The sequence below is a fragment of the Sciurus vulgaris genome (genome assembly GCF_902686455.1).
Source record: "Sciurus vulgaris genome assembly, chromosome: 1".
In the NCBI taxonomy this organism is placed as follows: Eukaryota; Metazoa; Chordata; class Mammalia; order Rodentia; family Sciuridae; genus Sciurus; species Sciurus vulgaris.
This window is the reverse complement of record NC_136461.1, coordinates 13,279,892-13,295,945: the sequence shown is the minus strand read 5'-3', so window position 1 is coordinate 13,295,945 and position 16,054 is coordinate 13,279,892. Positions and strand designations below refer to the sequence as shown.

The 16,054-nt window shown below is 50.5% G+C and overlaps 1 protein-coding gene across 2 annotated transcripts in view; it reads left to right on the top strand.

The window, feature by feature from the left end:
- The window catches only part of CAPZB (capping actin protein of muscle Z-line subunit beta), a 116,913-nt gene that overhangs the window by 39,409 nt on the left and 61,450 nt on the right, over nt 1-16,054 (top strand). For both annotated transcript variants that reach the window (XM_079147259.1, XM_079147258.1), the window contains exon 2: nt 11,855-11,944. In XM_079147259.1, coding sequence (XP_079003385.1) covers nt 11,855-11,944 — 90 coding nt within the window. The remainder of the gene's footprint in view (nt 1-11,854; nt 11,945-16,054) is intronic.

Below are 16,054 nucleotides of genomic sequence, written 5' to 3'. Positions count from 1 at the left end.
CTCGCTGCGGCAGTGCCAGACAGGGCCTGGGCGAGCCTCGCTGCCCTGTGTTTACCTCCCGACAGCTGTTCCGTTTGCAGAGATTCCCTCCTCCATACGGGTCTTTCTGACTGTGGAAGGTGCACATGATTCTTAGGCTGCTCCTGGCCTTCGGTACTTCCAGGAGCAGGAGCAGGGGCAGGAGACGTAAGTGCAGTGCATTTCCTTCATTGGGAGTTTGCAGGTTGCCACTCAGACACCTGTTGGGGAAGTGTCTCCTGGGGCTCAATTATATATCATGTGGTCTTGATCGTCATTTTTGTCTCTGTGAGAATGTGCTGACTGGCAGTATCAGGGTGATCCAGTTTCTTGCTCTCCTGCTCTCAGGCAGGCTGTGAGGGCCAGTGACCTTTCTTGGATTCTTGGAAGGCCATGCTAACTCCAGGTCCCTTGCCGCAGGGCTTTTGATTTAATGAACGCTGTCAGGCCATAGACTTATGTAGCTGGATGACAAACATTTTTATCCACCATAGAATGAGAAAAACGCCATTCTGAGAAATTGAGCATCCTATCTGGGCGTGTGGGGAGCCAGCAGCAGCAGTCTGCGGTACCCTGCTGTGAGCATCTGTGGTTGACAGTGTAGGTGGTGTCGTGATAGAGTTGCCCTTGAGCTGGAAGGGGCAGCAGACAGGGATGAGCGGAGGCTGGTGAGTTTTCCATATTTATTCACACACAAGCATCTGGCATAGAAGCCCAGGAACCCCGGAACTAAATAGCCAAGTGCAGGGGTGCAGTTGGATAGGAGGAGTTTAATGGTCTGAAGACCAGTGGAATAGCTGTGGTCGACAACGAGAGAGTGAGTATTTCAAAATCTAGAACAAAGGATTTTGAATATTCCCAACATGACAGAAATGCCAGTTACCCTGATTTGGTTATTACACCTTTTAGAAATGTCACACCGTACCCTATAAATACGTACAAAAGAGCTGGGCATGGTGGCCCACACTTAAGTCTAGCCACTCAGGAGGTGAAGGCAGGAGGATCACATGTTGGGGGTCAACCTGGGCAACTTGGTGAGACCCTGACTCCAAATAAAAAATAAAGAGGGCTGGGGAGGAAGCTCAACAGTCGAACACCCCTCTGGCGTTCAACCCCCAGCTCCACGAAAGAAGAGGGGAAAAACGCGAGCTAGCCAGGTGCTTCTTGGATGCGTAGGCACCGTGTCCTCTTCCTCAGGCCTTCCCTTGGGTAGACTGAAAAAGCATCCCAGCCCCTTCCAGATGAAGTGCTTGGGCTGACGGAGGCTTCGTTTCCCCCCAAATCCTGTCAGTCTTGCTGCTTTTTCATCAGGATTTGTCCTTTGTGCTGTTTGCTGGTGGAGCGTGTCTGCCCGCCTTGGACGCCTTGCACGGTGCTTCACTGCAGTGGACCCGTGCCTAGGCGTCACGCCTTGCATCCGGGCCATCTTGGCACGCTGTTTGGGAGAAGGTTCGTGTGGATTGGCTGCTTCTGCTGTGAAAAAGATTCTGCTTCTCTTAGCCAACAAGCATGTGGATGACAGTTTTCCACACTTTAAAAGGTTGTTACTTGGAATACAGGGGCACTCTGCTTTAATTGTCTTCAAGTTTTGAAAAGGGCTTCTTGAGTTTCTTGTGCCATCGAGGTGGACTGGACAGCACATATGGCATCATGGAAGATATCTTGGGATTGCCCCTAACTATACGCCTAACTGCCAGTTGACGAAGTGAGGGATTAGATGCTCGTTACCTGAAACCAGCCCGGACTGCTGCAGAGGCAGCAGCTGTGGACATCTGTGGGCGTCAGCGATTAGACCGCGGGTGTTGGTGCCTTGCAGCTCTTCTGAAGGGTCCCAGGAGACCATCAGCTAGCGAGACTGGAACAGGCCGTAGTGGTATTGAGAAGTCCCCCTGTCAGTGGTGGTGCTCTTGTAATTCAAGGTGACAGACTTTAGAATTTGGTGGCAGAAGGAATTGCCCATAATTTGCTCAGCCTGGGAGGAGACACACTCCTCACCCCTATTGATTTTTGCGAGCTAAGCAGGTTGTTCCCTAAAGTCATTAGAAATTAATTTTATTGTAGTTCAGCTCTGGAGGATGTTTGGGCATGAAGGCCAACCTATATCTTTCGGTGCTGTGGCTCGGGGGCAAGTTGCCTAACTTTCCTGAACCTCTGTTTACTTTATGTCTGAAACTGGGGTATAGTGGCCACATCTTGCAGCTGTTGCTTGGCTTCCTTTAGCCTACTTGGGGCAGGGCTCTTAGCAGATGTGAGTTTCCCTTTTTCTCTTGAAGTTGGTTTGCATTTTAGATGCTTGGTGTTCTTTTGGGGGGGTGTTCTACCGCCAAGTACATCTCCTAGCCCTTTTATTTTGAAATGGCTAGCTGAGTTGTGCAGTGTGACCTTGAACTTGAGCTTGCGATCTCCTGCCTCTGTGCCCCCCATCCCAAGCTGGGATCATGGGTATTCGTCATCTTTTCCCCGCCCGCCTCCTATACAGTTATTGAACCCAGGAGTGCTTTACCTCTGAACTACATTCCTAGTACTTTTTATTTCAAGATAGGGTCTCACTAAGTTACTGAGGCTGGTCTTGAACTTTTGATCTTATGTCAACCTCCTGAATAGCTGGGATTACAGGTATGTGCCACCATGCCCAGCCCTCACTTTGTATTCTTAATCAATGAAGGAGCAAATCATTTGAAAAATAAAATGACTGGATTTTGTTTGTGTGTGTGTGTGTGTGTGCGCGCGCGCGTGCACCTGTGCATACGTGTTGCGTGAACACACCTGTGCACATGTGCTAAGCAAGAGCTACCCCACGCTACCACCCCCAGCTCCTATGTAATTAAGATAACTTAATATTGCAATTGCTAATTCTCACAATGTAGAATTGTTTTCAAGATACTATTTTTACAAAGTAAACCCAGCTGCCTTCTTAAATTTCAACTTAGGATTGACCATCACTAGACCAAAAGCAATAAGTGTGTAACAAAGCGTTTGTGTTCTGGTCCTGGCTTATTTGCTGTTTGGTTATATGACAAGTCTAATAAGTTGTGGATGAGTCTGGGTCTCAGATTTCCTCATTTAGTGACTTTTAAGTATAATATTTCTGTCTTCAAGCCTGGACAGGTGAGGGAAGAAGGCTCACCCAGGAGAACACGGTGCACTCAAACCTGAGAGCAGTGCAGGAGAGGTCTGAGAGCCGTCCGCAGGGGGCACTGGCCCAGGTGTTTCTCTGCAGTAGGTGGCCTCATTGCCTCGGGTCCTGGCCACAGAAAGCTGGCAGCAGTTGCCTATAAGTGGATGCTGACTGGAAGCTGAGTTTCAGAGCATAGAATGGCCAGCAGGCTGTCTGAGGTGCTGGCCGGTGCTGCCAGCTGTGCGTTGGGAGTGAACAGAGGTGGAGCGAGAGGCGAAAGGGTACCTGCCTTGCAGGGAGATGGAGAGTGCCAAAGTAAGCCTGTGCGCGCTGAGTGCTGACCATGGCTGGTAAAGAGGCGCCTGTCTGGCCTTGGGGACTACCTCCTTTCTGAGTTATTGGCCATTCCACCAAGTTCATGTGGTCTCTGCAGAGAAGCTGCCTGTACCCTACAGTTAGAGATTTGGAGTCGTAAACAGAAGCACCACTGTAGCTCTGGTGTGTGACTCATTTCGGATATTTCACTTCCTGAAGGGATGTGTAAGGGAAAAATCCTCCTGTGGCCATTCTGGAGTCTGCCATGGAACCCGTACGTACGTTGCCAATGTCCCCTAGAACAAACATGCCAGGGAGAGGCACATGGAAGCCTGGCTGGGTGGTGTGGAGGCTGCTTAGGCACTCTCCCGGGACCATCACTTGGTCTGGTTTTGATGGCCCCAGGTGGTTTGGAGGAGGCTCAGTGGGGGAACTGTTCCCAGACCTAGGATTGTGAGTTTCGGAAAGCCGCTCAATGGGGGCAGCCCTGGAGCATAGAGAACAAAGACCTTCCATGAATGAATAAGGAGTTGGCCGCCTTGTGTAGTCTTCTGCCCTTCTTCTCTCTTTGGCTTAGGGGGCATGGGTCCTGTACTCTGTGGCCCTCAGAGCCGGGGATGGTGTGGGGGGGGGAGTGTTGTGGGAGATTGCCCTCCCTTGCTTAATGACGGAAATTGAAATAACACCCGCCTACCTTTCTAGAAACTGCTGGCAGCCTGAATGGAAAACGTGTGTCAGGTGGGGAAAATCGGGGAGGAGCTGGCCCCTGAGCACCCAAAGAATGTTATGTAACAGGCCAGGCAGGAAAGCTGTGTGCTTGACACTCTAGGAGAGCGCTGCTCCTTAGAGAGGATGCACTGTGGGGACAGCCCAAGGACCTTGTCAAGAAAGCTGAGGCTCCAAGGGACCAAGTGGCTACCTCCTCACTTCCACCCTGCAGGCTATGTGGGAAAGAAGGAATTATTATTATTATACTTCTATCTGTGCCTTTAGAGCCTTAGGTTTCTTTGAGATAAGAATGAAAAACCATGTGCCTAACTCCATCTGAGTATTGGGTCAAGGTGCTCAGAGACTGGCCGGGCGAGTCTGGGTCCCAGGTCATGCACCTGCTTTCTTCCTGTGTGAATGTTCTTGTTTGCAGCAGGAATGGGTTTCCAGCCCTGGTCTCCAGCCCAGAGCAGGTTAGAAGCAGCCTGTTAGATGAGGAAGTGTAGCTCACACAGCCTGGCAGAAGAAGCAGAAAAAATTCAAAAACAGAGCTCTGTGTTCCAGGACTGCACACTCACGCGGCGTCTTTGTGCCAAGGAGGAATGTTTCATTGTGTTCAGGGCACTCTTCATTTGCATTGCGTGGAAACCTGGAAGTTACGCCCCTCTTCAAAGAGACTGCTCTTTTGGGATGAAGGGAAAGTTAGTACTGTGTTATCTAGAGACGCCATTGGCCAGAACGCCCTTCTCTTCTATAATCAAGGACACTGGGATCCTGGTTGTCCAGGTGCACAGGAATGTGGAAGGAGTGTGGCACATTGTCCTTTCATGCTCTTTTCTGGCTGTCATCTCCCTTGGGCCATCTGCTCGTTGTGGGCAAGAACGGGGTCTGCTGATCCAGCCATGCCTGCCTGGCACCTTCCCCGTGGCTGGGTGGGTGAACCCAGCGGAGAGATGGCAGGGCGTGTGCCAGGAAACCCCATCACCAGGGCACAGGCTCAGAAGCCATTCTTGCCAGTTCTAAGTGACCTTCAGAACTTTCGCCACACCTGTTGGTCATGGTAATATGAGGGGGCAGGACTGAGATGAACTTGAACGGCCGTCTACTCTCTATGATCCTGCCAAGATTTTTTAAAAGAATTGTAAAGCAGTTTTTTCATGGAGATCAAAATGACGTTGACACAACTACTAAGCTGGTCACTTTAAAGTGGTCCATTTCCCCCCGTGCAAGGTCAGAGTTTGCTTCCTGCACACCTGGTTGGCAGGTCCTTCACCTCCCGGGCCTGTCCTCATCTGCATGGTCACAGCCAGGGCCAGCAGGGTTTGTTGATGTTGTCCGAGTTCTCTCTTAACCTCGGTGTTAAAGGATGACTTAGACCCAGCTCTCTGACACACGGAAGACCCTGAAAGGTTCAGGGAGGCTCCAGGAGGAGTCCCATGGGAACGCGTCATCCGAGGGGGCAGGGCTTGTGCTCCTGCTGATGTCCTTGCTGTGTCCCTCCCTGAGGGCGCTTAGTCAGGAGATGGACTTCTCTTTTTATTAATATAAAATGTGCCGTTTTTCTGGAGTGGCCTAAAGAGAAGTTGTGGCTGGGCTTGTCTTCGAATCTTTCCCCCAATAGCCCTCAGCACAAATTGTTCCCAAGCCACAGGCAGAAAACAGATTGGCTTTTTAACCGTAACTCGTTGGGTCACAGATGATTCGAGACAAGCTGTGGTTGAGCTAGACTCCGAGTTTGTGGTAAGCTAGGCCAGGCTCCAGCACAGTTCACCTTCGGCTGTCTGCTGCGGGGTCAGTATTTGCTAAGCCTCTCGGGAATGTAAACCTGCACAGGCCTTGGTGAGCTTCAGCACAAACTTCGCAGGCCCTGGGGCCTCGCAGCGTCGCAGGGTTGTTTATGTATGGGTCCCGCTGTGGAGTTCAGATCTGCCCCAACAGTCACGGGGCAGGCCAGGCAGGGCTCCTGCTTGGAAATACTAGCAGTGTGAGTTACTGCTTGTCCTTGGAATTACAAACACCACGTTTGAAAAAGACAGACATGAACCACATGCACCCTGAGCAGGCACCGTCCTAGGTGCCCCAGCTAGGAAACGGTCATCTCAAGCTTCTGGCTCCTCCCTGTTCTGCCCCTTATACTGCCCCTCTGGCCTTCTAGCCAGAGGCCCCCTATTAGAACCTCCTGCCCGTGTCTCTTTAGTTGCACTGCCTTCCCCAGGCCTCCACAGGAATCCTTTGTGCCAGTCACTGTTGCCATCTGATAGTCACCCCAAGACCTAGTGTCCTCAAAGGATGGGGTGGTATCATTGCTTCCATTAGTTCCCAAGAACAGGGCGTCAGGAAGGCCCTGGCCAGGTGGTTCTCACTTGGGGGTCTCGGCTGTTACACTCAACTGAAGCTGGAAGAGTGGTCACTGGAAGCCCCTGGCGTCTCGCAGGTGTCTCTTCACAGGTCTCAGGGTCTCTGCGTGCAGGTTGGGCCCCTGACCAGCAGGGAGAGTGAAGGGTTTGTGCCATTGCTTGGGGCCCCAGCCTGTTGCCCAAGACCAGGAGAAGCTGCAGATGACACACCAGGGCCTGGCCTCGGAGGCAGAGCACCAGCCCTGCTGTGCTATTAGGGAACAGTCAACAGAAGCGCCCAGTGCCCAGGGGAGGGGTGTCAAGGCCACATTGCAAGAGGAGCATGGGGTGGGGGTCTAGCCGTGGCTGCTCTTAGTGCAGTCTGCCTCACCTTCTGAGACACAGTGGTCTGTCATTCCTCTGTGGCAGAATCTCAGGGCTCTTAAGCCCTCACAGAAAAGTGGATTTTAAAGTTGAAAATGCCAGAGAACATGGTACGGAGCAAGAGGAGGTGCCAAGTGGAGGGCTGGAACCAAGGAGCTGTCCTCAGGCAGCGTGGGTGCAGCCTGGCTGCAGGCAACAAGCCGGGAGGGGGTCCATGCCCCACCTCTCCCCCTGCCTTCAGCGGGCGTGTGCTATGACCAGTGGCCTTGTGTCCTGGAAAGGCCCCTGGCACTGCCTAAGGCACAGGATGATGGCCTGAATCCTATGCCTGCCCTTCAGAAACCTTCTGGGTTTCCCTGTCCCTTGCTGGATGCCTGGATGCCTGTACATATGCAGATGGCGGCTTTTCCCCGTTAGACTGGCGTTCACGGCCACCTAGGTGTGCTCTTCCCTCGACTCCCCTGCCTAGGAGCTGAATGGGGTTGACTTGCTGATGATCTCTGTGTGGGATTTGTTTCGTAGGCCTGGGTTGCTATCTGTAGATGATCTGACAACTTTACCCATGTCTGTTGTAGCCTGTAGCGTTTGACTTAATTTTTGTTCTGAAAAATTGCTCTGGTCCATGTTAACTTTATTTTACCTGTCACAGAATGACTGAGGCAGTTTTGTGCTTTAATTCCTATGAAAACAAGCAAAAGCAAAGCCCTTCCACCTGTGTGTGTACTTAGGAAGGTTTAAGGTGGGGACATGGACCCTCTCCCCTTGCACATCCTCACACAGACTCGTCCTTGAATTTTTCCATATTAATTTTGACCACTTCATAAGCTCTGGTACAAAAGCTCCAGGGACTTCACGTTCCCCGCTTTCAGCATCAAAAACAGTGCTTGTTACCTAGGAAACACTCGACAAATAATTACCGAATGACTAATTGAATGGGCAGAGATTCTGGAGGGTGAAGTGAAGTGGTCATTCTTGTTCTTTTTTTCAACCCATAACACCACCAGTGGGAGGCAGAACTATAGGAGGTGTCCAGGAGCAGTTGGCCTTTGAAGAAGCTGTCCTGATCAAGGGGGACAGTCTATAAGGAATAGGAAGCTGGTTAGGAGGAGTGACCACAAAGGGGTCCCTGGGGAACTGTTGTCAGAAGGAGCGCAGATGGGCGGTTTGTGACCCTGTCCCGGGACCTCCTGTGTTCACCTGTTGTCCACCTCACAGGCCTGGGGGTCATTTGCTGTTTTATGACTGGTCAGTTCCTGGAGGGTCAGGATGTGGCCCTAGTGAGGCACTGCGTGCCCGGTTGTTGAGTTGTGACTTTGTTGCTAGCCTGCTGGAGGCCAAGTCCAGAACCTTGGTTTTGGTGAAAGGATGATGTTTTTAGCAGTGTGAGCCACTGAAGGGTGGATGGGACCCAGTGGTGGACACATCTCCCTGCAAGATAGAGGGCAGTGTCCATCTAGAAGGAAACTTAGAGACCATTGAGTTCAAGTCCCAGACCACACTGTTAAATGAAGCCCAAGTCACGTAGATGTCTAGTGACAGGAAGACCTCCACCCTGGACTTCTCCTCAATTCTGCTCTTGCTTGATCTTATTTGTAATTCTTTCTAGTACTTTAAAAAATATTCAGATCTCTGATGACGACACAGGAACATACGGCGTGAGTCTTAAGCATCGTGATATAGTGCGTGCCCTTGATCTTGCCGTTCCACGTAAGACCCAGACAGGTCGACCTTCATCCTCCCCTGGTGCCTTTCCTGGTGACTTCTCTCTCTCTTCTGAATGACTTATCATTCCTGTGGCTTGTCCTAGGCAAGCTCTGCTCTGTCCATTTAAAATGCACTTGTACACGTGCGTGTGTCTGTCTAAGTGGCAGAGAGATCACTGTTGCTTGTTTCTGAGCCTCATAAAAGTGGAGCCATCGCAAGTAGTCTCCCGGAATCCCCCTCGCCATACCATCTCCGAGCTCCCCGTGCCATTGTGTGTGGCTGTAGGTCAGCGTGTTCTCTGCCTTCTCCTCGTGCTCTTACTCTTCGGACCCCGAGGGTTTGGGATGACTCCCAAGCAAAGGGCTGCAGTTGACTCTAATTTTAACTTTTTACAAGCTGTCGCTGAGCTTTCCCATGTTGCTTCACTTACGGGAAGCATTTAGTCATTTCCTAATTTAATGATAGCTAAACATCCTTAGCCCTAGAAATTTGTTGTGAAACATTTCCAATTAAGATTAATTAGGATGAGTACAAAATAGGAGCTCAATGGCTCTGCAGAGTTCAGTACTGCCCGCGAGGCGCAGCCAGACAATGGGAAGGAAACCCCCGTGCCAGCACCCTTGTGTGAGAGCATGTCTGGTGTGGGGGTCAGGGGTATGAAGGGGACCCAGGAGAGAGGATTAAAATGACGTTTTTCTCACATTGATCGTCTCTGGTCAAATTGTGTCTTCTCTCTTACTGGAGAACGCTGCTAAATTCCTGGTTGATTTTCCTCCCGAATCCCAGTATGGTCTGGCTTACAGTTTCAGGTTAGCTGGGCATGCTTCTGAGTTTGCTTTGCAGTTCTGGGGAAGACTGTTACTATCTGCTTATTTCCAAAAAAAACAGAAGTTTTCAGGACTTATGAGTCGTATATGAATTAGAACTATATTATAAAAGGTTCCTCTGCTGTGCTGGAAAAGTTTTCTTTGACCAAATTCTAGAAACCAGAAACCCTTGCCTCTCCAAAAAAGAAACTGGTTTCTTTTGGACCAGGGTTTTTCAGCATTGACTACTTTAACATTCAGGCCAGAGAAATCTTTGTTATGGGGAGTCTGTCCTTTGCATTGTTGGGTGTTTAGGGCACCCTGCCTCATTAGATATGGGCAGCTTCCCCTTCCGCAGTTGTAACAGTCGAAAGTGTCTCCTGGCAGCAGGTCGCACAGCTTTTGATGAGTTCCACTTGACTCCGTTAGGGTTTTCATTCTTGCATGGGCAAGAGAACTTGTGGAGATTGAACACCTAACTCTAGGTCAAGGCCGGGGGGGGGGTCAGGATAGGCTTGAGTGTGTTGGGGGTTTATAAAATACTTATGTTTAAAAGTGTTCTTAGATCTTTAAAACCTGTGTGTTCATTTACATATGGTCAACAGTCATGAACTACATACTATGATGTATGACATATTCCACAAAATTATCTACGTCATTGTAACACTCCACAGAGACTTGTCCAGAGAACTATCCCCGTCCCGTGGGTGCAGGCTGGCAGAGGTAAAGAAGCGTGCTCTGGGGGGCTGAGGTCGTGTCTTAGTGGTAGAGCACTTGCCTCGCAGGTGTGAGGCACTGGGTTTGATCCCCAGCACCATATAACATTAAATAAATAAAATAAAGGTATTTGGTCCATCTACAACTAAAAAAAAAAAAAAATAGGAAGCTTGCTCAAGATGGCTGGTGACGAATGCAGGTCAGCTTGTCTGTATCCACTGAGACGTGGTGTTAAGATTTCTTCCTGCGCCAGTGGGCCAAACCCATGCCCCAGGCCTCAGCCCACACGTGCTGGCATAGGGGTGCTCAGCTGCTGCGTTGAGCAGTGTGGGTGGCAGGGTTTCTAAGGTGGGGTAGTTTTGGTTTTTCTTTCCTGTTTTGCAGTGTTGCCAGATCCTTGTGAGTCCTAGAATAAAGTGTCACGGATAACTACCTCGAGCAAGGGACAGGCCTGATTTTTATTTATATATTTGTATATATGTATTTGGCATTGGACCTTTTATTTATTTATTTATTTTTTTGTGGTGCTAAGAATCGAACTCAGTGCCTTGCACATGCTAGGCAAGTTTTCCGCCAATGAGCCACAACCCCAGCATCCTAGGCCTTATTTCTTAGCCATCCTGATGCATGTGCCATGTGAACATGTGACAGTGACTCCAGCAAGCCACTTAGTGTGTCTTCAGTGGATGGAAAGTGGGTCCTGGCCCCACAGCCTGCTGGCGGTCAATAGGCCTCGATGTCTATTGTATTTCATACAGCCAAGCACTGCATTTTGAGGATGATTTTGTATATTTTATGAGACTTTAGTTCATTGATTTAGGGTTTTCAAAAATCCTGAAAGTAGTCTGAGCAGAGCAGGCTTCAGGTACAAATCACAGTGCCTCTCTGATGGCAGTGGCGGGGACTCCACCTGCTTGCTTGCAGTCAGGGGTCTTTGCCATCATTTCCCTGGCCCTTATTGCACCTCCTGGAATCTGGCCCCCAGCCCCATGCTGAATTCATTGCGCGCTTCACCATCTCCCCTGCTCAATCCCTCCCTCCCTGCCTTCTCTTCCGGTTTTATTTTGTATATCTTTATGGTGACTGGTACACAGTGGCTCTCAGTAAGTCCTTACAGCATCCGTGTTAAATGAGGAGGGTGTTGTGAAGCACACCACGCATGGCTTTGGAAAGGTGCTCAGTAAGCGAGAGGACTTTCTCTGCCCCGTCCCCTGGGGCCTCTGCCACCGCAGTTCATGGCATTCGTCCACTTGGCCAGCGAGCACGAGCTCTCGAGCATAGCTTGCCTAGGGCCCAGTCCAGTGTGCGCGGGCCCAGGAGGACTTCCTGTGCTTCAGTTGGACAAATGAAGCACTTTTACCTCCTTGTGCCCTTTGCCACTCACTGGTTCCTTGCCTCGTTTTGCCCTTCGACCTGGTGGTGTTACCTGCTGCTCATATCTGGGTTACAAGCAGGATGACCCTAGCCTGTGTCCTGCCCTGCTTTCCACAGAACCAGCTGGGAACTGACGCATCTGTCGCTGCCTGGTCTGCCAAGTTGATGGAGAGCCCTTGGGGCCTCTGCTCCGGCTGTGGGCAACAGCCTGTGCAGTGTCTCTTCCAGGCTGCGGGCTCAGGAGGGGCAGGCCATTGCAGGACTCGTAGGGCTTAGAACTCCCCCAGGCAAGCAGCAACTGCTGCAGTGGTTTTTAGAACAAATTCTTGATATTGACAAAAATAAATTAAGTGCTTTTCTTTCTCCGTCCACAGAGTGATCAGCAGCTGGACTGTGCCTTGGACCTAATGAGGCGCCTGCCTCCACAGCAGATTGAGAAAAACCTCAGTGACCTGATTGACCTGGTATGTGCCTTCTTCATATGGTTTCATTTGAGACTGCAGCTCATAATTGCTTGCTTTTGGTTAGCCCTTTCCATGTGGAATTCAAAACACAGGAAACCCTTTCTCTCCCAAGCCAGACAGCACCACTGGGCTCCCAGAGTCTTCCGGACAGAGGGAAGATGAGTTTCATATGGTGGTCTTCCTTTGAGACCATCTGTTGATAAAGCCCATGATAAGCATTCTCAGGGTGATTACAGCCTGGGCTCTCCACCCCCAGCTGCCTTGTCTTCAGTTTCTAGAACCTTGCATTTAGACACCCTGAGGAAGAGGTTGCAGGCCCAGCGAGGCGTCTGCCTTGTTGAGTTTCTCCAGCTAGTGCCTGACTAGCATCTGCCCTGTGGTCCTGCAGCAGCCTCGCTCCTCCTGTTAAAGAGCTCAGCACATCTATATGTCAGATATTCAATTCATCCCTTTTTTTAATACTTGAGTGATTGATGTCAAGGTGATGCCTCTGATTAACTGGTACTGTGATATTAGCTGAAAATGCTGGAATGTTAGAAAACATCTGTACAGAAGAAGCGAAGAGAAATAAAAGAAGATCTGGTCTCAGCAGGCCAAACGGCCCCCTAGACCACTCAACCCTGGTCTCTGGCGCTCGCAAGGTCTGGAAGCCAAGTGTGCTCTCTGCCCATGGTGTCATGGGTTTCCTGGGTGTGATCAGCAGCAGCCAAACAGTTCTCATAACAAGATCTTCTGAAATAGGGGATCAAAAATTTATTCTTCGCTGTGGTGCTTTATTTAATTCCAGTGTGTAGATTTAGAACAGTTTTGTTAGGAAAAAATGTGGTAGGAGATTGTTGTCCTTCACAGACGGCACCTGTTGCTCATTTTCAGGTTTTTCTGGAGCCACACATTTGGATCTCTATGTGAAATACCCTGATTTGTAAGCATTGGCCCAACCATTGGTTGGCTGGGTGGAAGCTGGCCCTGTGTGTACGAAGTGGATGTGGGGGCAGGGCAGGCAGTGTGGGCCCTGTGGTTTAGGGGAGCTGGTCGTTGTTGAGAAGAAAGGAAATGTAAAGATGGGTGGGTGGGCGGTGTCCTTGGAAGGCAGGGGGGACTCCATGTAGCATAATTGCCCCATCCGCCCACTTTGAACTTGGTGTGCAGTGCTTTATGCTGAGTTACTCTCCTGGTCTCCAGTACCCATGGTCCTGTAAGGTAGCACTGCATCACGGGTCTCCTCCTGATCAGGAATCTGTGGCCACCAGGGTGGAAGAGGTGGGTCCGAGTTGAAGATGTGCTCAGTCTCTGCTCTGCTCTGCTCGACTGCTGGGACCTCCTTTCTCTCTCTCTCTTTTTTTTTTTTTTAGTTGTAGATGGACACAATACCTTTATTTTATTCATTTGTTTTTTTAATGTGATGCTGAGGCTTGAACCCAGTGCTTCACATGTGCTAGGCTGAGCCACAACCTCAGCCCCCATCCTTTCCTTTTGAACTTGAGTAAGCATGTGCTTGGCTGAGTTTCAGTTTAGTTATTGCTGTATTTTAGAAATAAACCAAATGTAAGGCTCAAGGAAGGACAAGCACATTTTTCTCCATGGACTCTTAGTGTCAAACGGGCTGTTTTGTTCTTTGGGCGGCTGAAGCTTTTTTCTTTTTTTCCGGGATCCATCGCTCCATCTCTGAGATCTGTGTGAAACCTGGTCAGCTGGTCCCTTCCTCCTAATGGCAGTTTTCCTTGGGTTCAGCAGGGGAATCATAGCATCGACAGGGGCAAAGGAGAGCGTCAGAAATGGTCTCGCACCAAGTCCTGGGCAGAAGAAATCAGCCTGTGCTTCAGTTGCAGGCTGGTGCTTTGGGTGCAGATTGAAGAACCAGCTGCATTTGTCACTGGCACCTGACTGGTGTGTAGCATTCTGTAGGATGCTGTCAGAGCACACCGCTGTTCCCTCGCAACTCTCCAGAGTGTGTACCCCCAGGGGTAGAGGCAGACCAGGATCAGGGGCAGACAGCTGACATTTGTTGAATGCCCACTGTTACCGTTTCCATCTAAAATGTCTCCTGAAGGCTCATGTGTCTTCTGAAGGCTTAGTTTCCAGTCTTTAGTGTTCTTTGGAGGTGGTGGTACCTTTAAGAGGTGAGGCCTGGTGGGAGCAAGTTAGACCACTGGGGGTGTACCTTGGAAGGAGCTGTTGGAACCCCGCCCCTCATCTCTGTGCTTCCCAGCCACCATGGAGTGAGCACCCTCACCTTCACCATGCTGTACTCCCCACCATGATATTCTGCCTCGCCTGCAGGCTCAGAAATAGCAGGCCTAAGCCCCCATGATCTGAAACTGAGCCAAAATAAACATGTCCTCTCTTTAAGTTGATTATCTCAGGTATTTGTCATAGTGACAGAAAACTGACATACCCTCTGTGCGCCCAGGACATGCCGGCACTTCTTGCTGTGCTCTTATTCCATCTGATTTTCACAATACCCACCCATCCTTTGTAGATGATTTAGGTTCGGGGAGAGGCCCTGCAGCCCCCGCACTCTGGCTCTGCTACCTCGGTGGCTCTCTGTCTGGTTTGCTCTAGGGAGTGACATTTGCAGCAGCACATTGAATATGGTGCCTCTTCATGGTGTGTCAGTTTTATCTGTTTGAACAAAAAGTGTTAAAATAATTCAATTCATCAGTAATCCGAGGTTTTAGAACATAGGAATGTTCTGAGGATCTCCGGGGCACTTAACCACTGTGCCACATCCCCAGCCCCTTTTCTTACTTTTTTAGAGACAGGGTCTCACTGAGTTGCTTAGGGCCTCACTGAGTTCCTGAGGCTGGCTTTGAAGTCGCGATGCTCCTGTGCTTCTGGGATTACAGGCGTGAACCACATACCCAGCCTGAGGAATAATTTTAAATTCACATGATATAAAAACAAAAATTAGAGACATGGAGGACGTTTCCTTCTTAGAGCCAGGCCATGCAGGATTAGCCAGTCACCTTCCCGGGTGGCTTCAGGGCCCCTTAGGCACAGGCTTCCCCTGGCTGGATGCAACTTGGGGGCCGTCTGCCTCCTCAGGCTGAACGGGAGGCCATCGGAGGTCCCCATCGAGGAAAGGGTTGGGGAATTGGGACTCATTAATTTTTTAATTGAAGTATGATGAATGTCGAAGTGGAAATGGAGCATGGCTGCTCGACAAATTAGGACCTGGTAAAGCACGGCTCATTAAAACTGCCGACACGCCGCGAGGGCCCTCTGATTGATGGTCCGGCGTCCGGGCCTGGCTGCCGCTAGCACGTGCGTAAGGGCAGTTGGGCTGGCCCGCCACCAGACCCTGTGGCAGACCCTGGAAGTCACCGGAGTGTTTTCCTTTTCTTGGTGCTGTTTTTCTCCTGTTATGCTCAGGACAGCAGTTTTCCTTTTTCCATAAGTCGATCTGTGCCGAGTGGCCTGTGGTGGCTCTGAAGTTCACGCACAGTTTTAGCCTCTTCCCAAAGATACGGTTTCTGAAAATCCACTGCTGAGTCTGTGTCAAATCAGAGTGGCCGGGCCTGCGTTTCTGGCTCTTCGGTGCTTCCCAAGCAGCTGTGGCCGTGCCCCGTGGGCATCAGGCCACTCCTCCGAAGCTCACCTAACTGGGTAGTGAAGAGGAAGTGGTTGTTTTTAAGAGAAGTCTCCAGTTTTAAGACTGACAAAAATGTTAGGATTTACCAGCATTCGCCCCGAGGGGAATGGCCTCAGATGTCAGAGCCAGGAGCTCCAGGGGGATTGACCCCTTCACCAGCGGTCCGATTGCAGAGTAGCGTCAGCGAGAGATGTGCGTGCTTGGCAGCCAGGCCGAGGCAGCCCGTCTGCCGGGCCAGATCAGCTTGCTCTTTTCTTCCCAGCATCAGCGCTTTGGCTGCCGTGGGATTACCATGCATGTTCTGATTGGTGGGGGAATGACCATCCTTTCCAGATGGCCAGAGCATCACTTTATTACACGTTAACCCCACTGTGCTAGAGGGAGGCTGGCTGTGATCCTCCGTTAAGCCGTTTCAGAAATACCCGCTTGTCTTCGTGGGCTGAGTCATGTGGTGTGAAGATGCTCCCTTGGCTTCCTAACCCTGACCTGCTGTGGCCTTCCTCTGCACCCTGGCAGCC